Raw genomic sequence first — 10,738 nt, 5'->3', positions numbered from 1 at the left:
TCTCTGTTAGTATTGTCTGTCATTTTCCTGAGAGGAGTTATGTTTTTAAGATACGACAGTTTTGAAAACTGCTATATGTATATTTATTTTACAGTTCTATTCTTTCATGATGTGTAGCTTTTTTAACTTTGCATTTGACGTTTTAATTAAACTACAGGATGTATTTCCTAATGAGATTTCTTTTTCTTAATCTTCCCTCTTTCAGGAAATCAGGTAGAGGCTTTAGGAGAATACCCTTGCAGGTTGCATTCTGTTAAACCCCTAGGTGGGAGCCAGCAGGACTGGGCTTCCTCTCTTGAACCTTACTCCTCGATCAAAAGCTAGAGCTTTGGGTTGAAGTTCTTAGACTTCATGAAGCTATAATATTCTGTGTATTAATAAGATTAATGCTCTTTTAGGACACTGATGTGCATAAACTGATGTGAAAAGTGTGTTTTGCCCCTCTTACCTTTCACTACAATTTAAATATTGTAAATCATGCATAGGGAATAGAAATCTGATGCGTGGCTTTTACTAATGGAGTTTTTTTTTAAATGCTGAACCTCTCAACTTCTTTCAAGAATTAGTAGATTAGTGGGGAAAGGGGGGGAAGGCAGTTTTACATCACTTTATGTCAGCAGGTGCATGCTGAAGGTAAACTGGGGCTTTCAAAGCAAAACACCCACTACGTGGTGAAATTCTGAGAACCTAGCTTAGAGCAGTGCCTAGGAGCCTGAAAGCCAGTCAAAAGCAAGGAAATTATGAAATCAGCATAAACCAGGAGGTAAATACTAAAAAACTATCTTTTGGCACAGTTCTCTTGCCTGTAAGGCAGACATAGGTACTTCTCTGCCACTTTCATGGAGCTGGTTGGTACTCAGATGTCATATTTATAGAACCACGATACTTAGACAGTAAAAAGTAGGTTAAGCAACCAGCATATGTTTTAAATACCATTTGTTATCATGTGTAACTTGATGAAAATAATAAGCTGAGGAAAGTTCCGTTGGATGTTTTATTTGTGTAATAAAAAAAGTTTTGAAAAGCAAACAGTATTTTTCTCAGGTGTTACAATACTTTAGATCAAAGCCCAACTGGCTTCATTTGATGCTAACACCAGCACTCTTTAAATATTAAATGCTGTCCCACATTTTCTAAATGCGTCATAATGCTTGCAATACTGAAAAATACTAAGAAAGGAAATATCAAACAGTTCATGTGAAATATTTCAAATTGCTGAAGTTTCAAATTGATTAAACATGCTCCGTATATGCCTAGGGGAAGAGCAAATCTTGGTCTAACAATTTCCAGTTTAGTTGAAACACAAGTTACCAGCCTAAAAGCTATTGAAAACAAGTAATGTAATAAAGAGCGTTTTTAAGAGAAAAGAGAAGGTGGGGGAAGGAAGGTGATGCTTGCATACCTATAGATAAGTCTCCACACAGCGCAGCTCAGGAACATCATAGTTGCTAGAGACTTGAGGCGGAACACTGAAGAGCTTTCATCTCCAGAGGTATAGAAAATAACAAACCACTACACTTTAAGGTTAGTCAATGCTGTGTAGATAAAGAACAGGTAAAGATTGTGGCTGATGTATAGATAAAAAATAGGTTAAGGGTGTGGCTATTAAACTAAAGATGGCTTCCTGAAAGCAAACCACCGAGTTCTGCAGAAGCCATCCTCTCAGCAAGGTAGAGAATGTGGTTTGGACAGTCTGCCAAGGCCGACCTCTGTTACTCTTGGGCTTATTTGCTGTACAAACAGCCATCACTGAGGTGGCACGGGGTGTTGCCGCTGTAGTGCATGTGCTCAGCAGGACTAACTCAGCTGTGGTTACTTTCAGCTTAGCTCAACTAGGGCTTTTTTTTTTTAATACACAAAAAAACACCGCAAACTTGCCTACAGCTTGAAATGGGCCACTTTCATCAGAAAAGTGTAGCTGTGATCTCTGGAAATGAGGGTATTGTGTTTATCTGCCTGCATTTCTGGCTCCTGAAGTACTCACCAAAGCTTGAACTCTGCACAATGAAGGTGACAAAGGAGATCCAGGTGTTGTTTACACCTCAGAGGACCCTCAGCCTTCCTCTAATAGTTAGCAGTGTCTGGTCTCAAAATAAAAAAATAATAATAAAAAAAATCACAACTGAAATTCTCAAGCCAAAGCTTCTATAACACACTGAGGATGTTTGGCAGGGCGAGAACCTGGTTTGGTAAAGGTATTGCTGCACAAGATTTGGTAGCTGTTTTTATTTCCATCTTTGCTCACGGAACAAAACATACAACTGCTTTCTCCCAACAAATTTACTGAAAATACAAGCAAATTAAAAGAAGTAGCTACCTAGCTTTCCATCGCTGTGCTTTACTAGAACTACACACCAGTCACAATTTCCCAGGGGTACATGCACCAGGAGCCAGAAAACATTATTTTCAGAAGCCAAAACCACTTAGTTCAGCTTCATTTGATTTGGAACAAATTCATGCATCTTGTACACCACTACTTGTTTAAAGTTGTACCATTCAGCTTCAAAGCCAAAAGCGTACAGTATTCCTTTTAAAAATGCAAATTAATGTAAATGGTATTGGAGGACTGCTTAAAAAAATGATCTAGTGTCACTCATCAAAAAGTCTTGAGGAGGCCATGCAAATGTGGAGCTAAAAATGGAACAGGCGCAAGCAGCCAGAAGAGCTACTTGGCTCTCGGTGCCTGTGGTGTCAGCCCCACAGAGGAATGGGAGCAGAACAGAAAGATGACAGCTAAAAGGGCTGTCACAAAGCTCTTGGAATCCATTGAACAATACTTGGGTTTAATGCAGCCTCTTTCAAGGCATATGTTTTTAAGCAAAACGTTGCTGATTCATGAATGTGTATTTCCATAAGATAAGCCTTTAAAAAAATACTCGTTGTTAGGATTACATACTTGAACAATTTTAGAAAGCTTTCCATGCAACAACTAAAGCTATTTGCTTCCGGGTATTTATAGACTCCCAGACATGCCTTCTCTTGTACCAGCTCAGAAAAAAACTACCATGTTGGAATAATTATTGTATGGTATTATGAATTTTTCAAGCAAATCTCAGACTTTGAAAATGACCCAGTATTTCTGCAGCTGGGACACATTCTAACCATCCTTACTGGTGCTGGAAAAGCCCGGTGAAATCACAGTAAGACTGAAGTCAAAATTCTGTCAACTTCTGTGAGCCAGGGTTTGGTCTTCGTATACCTCAACGAAACAAAATGAAACATTTGAGTGCTCTTATCAAAATCCCTAGGCATTGGGCATGCTCAGACATTTCATGGATCAGCATCTCACTGAATATTTTCACTTCATATCGCCTTACAGTTAAAATTGAGAGTATATTTGTGTTTTAATGAACAGGTGGATTAAATGGGTTAAGATGGGATGAGAGATACTGCACATTTACCGATAATGTGTCTCAGCTGAATTCTTTGTATAGCACCTCCTGTGTTGGTGCTACACAAGCAGCTTATACGAAGACATTGTCACAGCAGAAAGACCGCTGAAAAAACACATTTGGAGAAGCTGAATTTAATTGAACCCCAGATATTTGGGGTAATTGAAACTAATTATGGGATTGTTTCTTTTACTGCTTCATAATGTCACAAGATTACCAACTGGCTCCTTTCACAGGCCGCTTATTATTCTCCATAAGGCATCGTACTGTTTATTACACAGAACCCATCCTGCCCTCAGCTCACTAGCTGCTGAGAAACGCGCTTTTGGCAAAATTAGCACTGCTCTTATGTAGCACAGAGGCTCCGCAACACTGTCACCACTACCTGCTTGTCTGCACTAGACAAAAAGAATGGCAGCAAAGCACGTTCACTGGGCGATTAAATTTATGGAACTACTTCGTCTGAATGAATGGCAGAAACCAGTTACTACATAATGCAAGGATTCCAAAGCACCACATACTTTCCAAATTAACAATCAGCTATTTGGTGTTGCAACCTCCTTGCTTCTTTAATGATTAATTTCCAGAACTAAGTAATTCACAGGACGTTTCCGAGTTACTAAAGCAAATTAATCATTAACATCTTTCTTACCTGTTGTGCTTCTCCTAAGTGGCAAATAAAAGGCATAGACAGGCTCCTTGTAACTTTAAAAAAATAATGGTGAACGAGTCAACATTTCGTGCACAACCTGTTAATCTGATACAGCTTACTTTGAAATAACCCAATCATTCAAATAAGCAAGGAGAAAGTTTGCTCCAAGATCAATGTTTTTTATTATTTCAAACTCAGACATATATTTCTGAAGAACACTAACACAATTATTTTCACAAGCGTATTAAAAATATCTGCCTCGCATGAAAGGTTATAATATTAAAATTCATGCTATTCAGATTTCAATAGCATAATAGCAAATTAAAGACATTTTCAGCTGTATAAATCACTACACTATAGTGGACAGTAAATAGTATTTCCTGTTTTTAGGGCAAACAATCCAGTGGCCATGAATTTACCACAAAATACAGGTATTGTGAGTGAAGCTACACCTAGCTTTGAAACACCAAAGCAGATCATCTTCAGCCTCTTCTGTTGTCATTCAATGTCTCCGCTATTTTCTGCATCTCCAAATCCATAGCAGCCAGGTTTTCCAGTTCTTTTTCCTGTGAAAACATAAAGGGCATTTTACACTTCAATCAATTCAGGGACATCTGCTACTTTTTGGTCCCTGGGCAGCTTCTGGGGTGGGGAAGCGAACAGCAGTGCGGCACATACTTCAGAGATCTGTGCAACTTTCTGCTTTTATCAGAATTAGTGTTAGAGAAATTATCAAAATACTCATTCTGAGAGCTGTACAGCTTGATCTTTTTAGCTATAGAACAGCATTAGCTCGTAGTGACTTCCTGCTGTCTCACAGTTCCTGCTCCTAGCAGCATGAATTCATTTCTGCCCAGGTGAAGGTCCCTTAGGAGACTGCAACCTTTTGCTCACAGTGCTTCTGGCTTATGACGCACAGCAAGCGCAGTGTGCAGAAAAAGGAACTCTTCCAAGCTGCTAGATGCTAGGGGAAAAAGTTATGCAGTCAATCCTTGTTTATTATGCTAACTTGCAAACACTGTTACACCTCTCGATAAATTCCAATCAAACCTCCACTGCTTCCAGTCCAGCTTAGTTTTGTGCAACAGAAACAGCGAGATACAAGACAAACACCTAGCTGATGGGCGCAGACTCAGTTTTCATGAACACTGAAGCAGAACAGGAGGTCCAACAAGAAAAGGGTTCATGTACATGGGAACTGCATGCACAAATCATGCATGCAAGTGCTAGCCCGGTTCTGCTCTGAAATTAGGACATCAAGTTAATGGATAGTTTAATCTCTTCCAAAGCACAACCTACTTTCCACCCGCATGATTTAAACAACCCAACAGACCAGCTGGTGCTTGCTAATTATTACCTCTCTGCTCCCGCTGGAATGGGCGTCTTTGGTTTATTAATCTGTAAGACCCTAGAGGGAGAGGTAAAGCCCAAAGAGGAAGAATTTCCTCCATCTCCCTGTCTTGCTGCAGGATACACCTCCTCTTCAGTTTATACACCATGCCCTGGGGTAGGCTCCACTAAATTCATTCAAAGACAGCAAAATTTTTAAATCACTGTAGATCTGGCTTTTAATATGATTTAATCGTCTTTGTGTTTTTTCCAGTCACAGCTTACCAGCTGTCTTAGGAATGGATTCAGAAACGTGCACATAAAAATTTATTTCCCCTGGCTCTTCAGAGAAACACCTGTACACATACCTCCTCTTCTGTCAGAGGCCTCTGGCTCAGAGCTCCTTTGTCATTCCTGACTATGTGACGTTTTTTCATGTCTTCTCCAGAGCTGTACAACTCTGGGAACTCAGCTGATTTCTTCCTGTAATTCAGGAGTTGTGCAAGTTGATCCATCTTGTTGTATTGCCTTTTCATATCATATCTGTTCATTTTGCCAAGGTTCCTCTTCTCGGAGCGTCCGTGGTTCAGAGCACTTAGAAGCTGCTTTTTTTCCCACCAGTCATAGTCAGTGTAATCAGGGAAAAGGTTCTTCTCGTTCAGGGTGGGCCTGCTCTCCTCTTTACTCTCCAGCAGCCGCTCTCCTGCACTATTCCTTTTCTCAAAGTGCCGGCTCTTCCACCACAGCAGTGGGTATAAAGAGCTGTAGGATGCTGCGGTTCTCTTGTTGTTCTCTGCAGGGAGATGGCTTCTGTACTCTTCCCCCTCGCCGTATCTTCCTTCCTCCATATTCTCCTCTTCATTTTCCATCTGATCACTGCTGTAATGCTTCTTTTCTACTTCCTCCTCCTCCTCCTCACTGTTGCCAGGGTAGCGCTGCTGCTCTACACTGTCCTCAGTGCTGTAATGTGTTCTGGCCTGCCCTCTGCGCTCCTGAGCGTACGCTTTCTGTATCTCTTCATCTTCATTGTCCCACAAGCGGTATCTGCCTCCAGCACGATGCTGCCTCTCCTTGCTGCCACCGCTGTGATACCTGTCTAGCTCTTCCTCACTTTCACCTCCACGATACGTCCTTCCCTCAGAATGGTGTCTCCTTGCCTCATGCGATCCATCATGGTGCCTCTTCTCCTCGCGCCATTTCTCATCACTTTCTTCACCGTGATGATGCCTCTTACTTTCTTCTTCGCTGCTCTCTTCACTCTGCTGCCACCTCTCTCTGTACTCTGCACTTCCCTGGCCTGCATGCCTCTTTTCCTCTACCTCTTCAGACCCGTGCCTCCCACGATAACCACTCTTCTCCTCACGCTGCTGCTCAGATTCTTCACGGTGGTGTTTCTGACGGTGGTTCCTTCTGTCCCAGAGACGAGTCTCCTCTGCATTTGATTCCTCAGCTAGTTCCTCTTTCTCACCACCGTGGCCTCTCTTCTCTTCAGAGGAGTCATCCATTCCGTGCTTTCCATGGGAATGTTTTGGTTTGTAAGGTTGCTTTTCCTCCTCTGCTTCTTCACTCTCATCAGATTCTTCATGCTCTTGCTGATGGGCGAAATCACGTACCTTAGACTCATGGTGGTATTTTTCACTTCTTTCTTCCTCTGCCTCTCCCTCTTCACCACCGTGAATTCTTTTGTAAGGGCTCTGCATTCCCTCCTCCGAATGCCAGTGGCCCACGGGGCGTTGGTCATTCCCTTCGGGGAACTCCTCTGTACCCATGTCTGCCGAGTTGGACTTCTTGTTGAGAACAGCACGGTCTACCTCTCCGTCATGATGCTTGCTCTCTTTGCTTTCTTCTTCACTGTGGTAGCTGTTCTCCTCCTCTCTTCTGATTTCCTGATAGTGTTTCTTTTCTTCTGTATGAAGTCTCTCTTCATTAACAGGTATGTGGTGTCCCTCCTCTTCCTTGCTCTTACCTTCCTCGGGAACAACTTTCCCTTCATCACTTCCTTTCATGTGCTTTCTAGAGTCATCTTCTACCTGACTTTGCTCCTTCTCCACACCCCCAGCAAGATGTTTTTCCACCTCTGCTGGGTCTTTCAAATGCCTTGCTTCAAGTTGTTTCTCTTCACTTCTCTCTCTGTCATTTTTACCACCTACAAAAACAAAAGCAGCCTAATGAAGTTATCTAACTCTCCATTGACATGCTGCATCAGTTTAAATAGATAACTGGCTTCCAGAACTGATATAGACATAACTAATTTTTTCACTTCTGTCTTTAAAATTTGTTATTTTCATTAATCTTGTATGTTTGCCTGGAAAAGCATTAAATACCATTTAATTAGGCACTTTAAAAATTCCATTAAAATTTCCAGAATCATCTTTACTCTTTGGCTTTTTTGTTTATTCATGATAGCATTTTTAGCATTGATTAAATTAACTTTTATTCCCATTAAAACTCAATGGGATCTGGAATTGCGTTCCGTTTTTTGAATGTCAGTCCTTAGCTACAATATAAGTTCACTGACAAAAAGGACAGCCATCTATTTCAAGCTACTGAGGAATATCTGAGGAATAGTAAAAATATGCTTTTAGCAAATATAAAACTTTCTAAGTTGATTGCACAAAAATGAAAGAAACCTGTTAATTTGCAATCGTTACATTTAATCAAATCACGTACCTTCCACTATTTTCAAAATGCTAAATGAAAGGCTGACTGACCTCATCAGTAACAGCACATTTCTGTGAAGGTATTTCTGCTTCACTTGTGCCTGAGTAACATCAGAAATAGGTCACAAATCCTAAAAATTTTCAAACAGCTTCACAGATTTAAAAATAGCTTGCTCTTTCTGAAAGGCTTCTCATTATCTGATATTCTTGGAGAAGAGCTGCGTAATGGCAAAAATATGATTCTTATTCTCTCCAGCCAGTAAGTGAATTTTTGTTTACCAGAAGATGACAAATAGACAGGTTGATCTGAAACTAACACCATCATAAACGAAGCTTGATGCACGATGGCATTCAGCATCAACTAGAAACTTCGGGCTGTGTTAGATGCCAATAGATGTATTCCTAAAGCTTGGAAACCACCTTCTTCTGATGACTGTGTAAGGGCCACACGTTATTTCCTCTATAAACAAGCAGCAGACAGATGGGTTTCATTATTGCTTCTTGCTGGCAGGTAAGTTGAAGAGCCTTTTTATTGTTTTGCAATCAAATAAATATACACTGGGCAGAAAAGAAATATGTGCATTTTGCAATTTGGCACCGTGTCAGACTTAACCGCACTTCACTACAGACTGAAATCAAGCATGCAAACAGCCTTGTACCTCAACATCGAGGCAGCTGTGGGCATGAGCTCATCAGAAATGAGGACTCCCAAAGGGAGTTTTCAGCACGCGTTACCAGACCTCTGGAATCAGCATGACAAACTTAATCATTTCTGGGCTGCTTACAGCCTGAGTGAGAGTCCCTCTCCTGAGCTGGGCACAAATTCAGTTGTCACTGCATGCAGGAGCCTTGCTGATGTAAGAGGAGGTGAGCTGAAGCCAGTTTGGACATGCTGGGATGCATTCAGCACCTGCTCCAAACCCAGCCGCATTTTTTGACCTCCCAGGCCAGATGGGAGCTTGTCTGCTTCTCTCATACTCTACAGGCTGCTGAAGTGGAGAGCCACACACGTCAGCCAAGAATCCCTGAATCACTGAGTTACCAGGTAAGACTGCTTGCTCTTTGAACCAGACAGACTAAACCGAAGGAAATAGGAATTTTGACCCTGAAATTAGGAGACATAGATTGACATGGGCTGAAGTAACAGTTTACTACCTCCAACCCAAGAAAGAATCCATCTGAAAGTTTATTTTCTCAAAGTTACCAACAAGAGGGTCTAATGCTGAAACCTGTATTTTTTGAGAATATTTCTAACTCACCCATGTCACTCCAGGCTAGTCTTAGAAATAAAAATGAATCACCCAATGGCCATTGCAGGATCAGCTTTAAGATTCAGGGAGGGAAAAAGATCACTATTGATATTACTTACATTTGGCACTTATGACAATTCTGTGGCTTAAATTTAGATGATGAGCTTACAGAAGATGACAAAAAGAGTGGCACGTGATTAACAGCACAAAGCATTTAACTTCCAAGACATTATTCTTATATGCATGGAATTAAAATAATGAATCTATCCTGAAAATGAGAATATTGGTTTATAAAATTAAGAACTGTATCTACCAAGTTCCTTTCACAATTTCATATAAGGTTGTACTTACTCTTTTTGAGGATTTCTTTACATTCAGGATTAATTGGTGGTGCATTTAGCTTAGAGAGAGCATTGGACAGAACTTCCACTATGCACCGTGTTACCTAGAAGAAACAAAATTGGGAAAAAAAATCTCATGGTGAAAATGGAAATCCTGCTTCTGGCCCAGTAAGCAAGGAAGCTACTTTAGGGTTAGAGTTCATGGTTAGCATTTATGGGTTTTGGGCAACCCCCAGCTCTAGCAGAACCGTGCATTTGGGTAAGACGTGCTCAGCTCCTCACTCCCATAGCAGTAAGAGAATAGTCATTGACTCTTTTTGTTCTCCTCTTTTGTTTGCACAGGTAACAGGCTCCTTTTGTATGTTTTTAAATATTAAACATCATATTCAGTACAAAGGAGAGTCAAACAACATGTGGCAACCCAACAAAAAAAACACCTCCACAATACATCCAAAATATGAGGAACATCCTGTACAATCTGCCCAAACGAGGACCAAGCGAAGGTATTGCTTGGATTGTGAATAAACCAAAAAATGCCTCTGTAAGTGACATGCTCCACAAAGTACTTCAGGAGCTTACTCTAAGAATTTCAAGTATTCTTTCATGTGTGTGTGCTTTAAAACACTGCTTCTTTTAGTACTTTGCATTCAACTGGAAGCAGAGGACGTTGTTTTAGGAAGGTGGTACAACCACCTCTAATCCTAACAGCACACCAAAACAGCTCATCTACACAAGCAGAAGTACTGCACAAAAGATCACATATTTAGCAACTGCAGATATCGCCCACTATTTCACTTTTCCTCAAATTTGCCTCCTCACTTTCTACTGTCTGATTATATGTACTATCAAGTAATATTTCAGATCATTTTTCAGGCAAAATGTAGAGTTTCTGACACCAGAAGCCAGCTTCCATTTTCATCAAATGCACTGAAGTGCATGTAGTTGTCTTCTGACAGCTAAGGGGACTCTGTGTTCCACATCACCAACGATCTCTTAAGAGTTTACCCTTAGGAAAATTAAAAAAAGCATTATCTTAGGAGTTTAAAAACAAAACAGGAGCCAGAACACTGGAAAGCATGTGACTGATATTGTCTGAAATTTGATTTGACGTATA

General features: G+C 40.7%; 1 protein-coding gene across 2 annotated transcripts in view; it reads right to left on the bottom strand.

Moving 5' to 3' along the window:
- Positions 1 to 2,026: 2,026 nt before the first annotated feature.
- CHGB (chromogranin B) overlaps positions 2,027 to 10,738 on the bottom strand; it is a 71,475-nt gene continuing 62,763 nt past the window's right edge. For both annotated transcript variants that reach the window (XM_050709470.1, XM_050709471.1), the window contains 4 exons: positions 9,635 to 9,728; positions 5,742 to 7,519; positions 4,045 to 4,610; positions 2,027 to 2,086 (listed from right to left, as the gene is read on the bottom strand). In XM_050709470.1, coding sequence (XP_050565427.1) covers positions 4,527 to 4,610; positions 5,742 to 7,519; positions 9,635 to 9,728 — 1,956 coding nt within the window. In that variant the 3' untranslated portion in view covers positions 2,027 to 2,086; positions 4,045 to 4,526. The remainder of the gene's footprint in view (positions 2,087 to 4,044; positions 4,611 to 5,741; positions 7,520 to 9,634; positions 9,729 to 10,738) is intronic.

Source organism: Cygnus atratus, chromosome 3 (genome assembly GCF_013377495.2).
Source record: "Cygnus atratus isolate AKBS03 ecotype Queensland, Australia chromosome 3, CAtr_DNAZoo_HiC_assembly, whole genome shotgun sequence".
NCBI classification, from domain to species: domain Eukaryota; kingdom Metazoa; phylum Chordata; class Aves; order Anseriformes; family Anatidae; genus Cygnus; species Cygnus atratus.
This window is presented reverse-complemented; position numbering and strand designations above follow the sequence as displayed.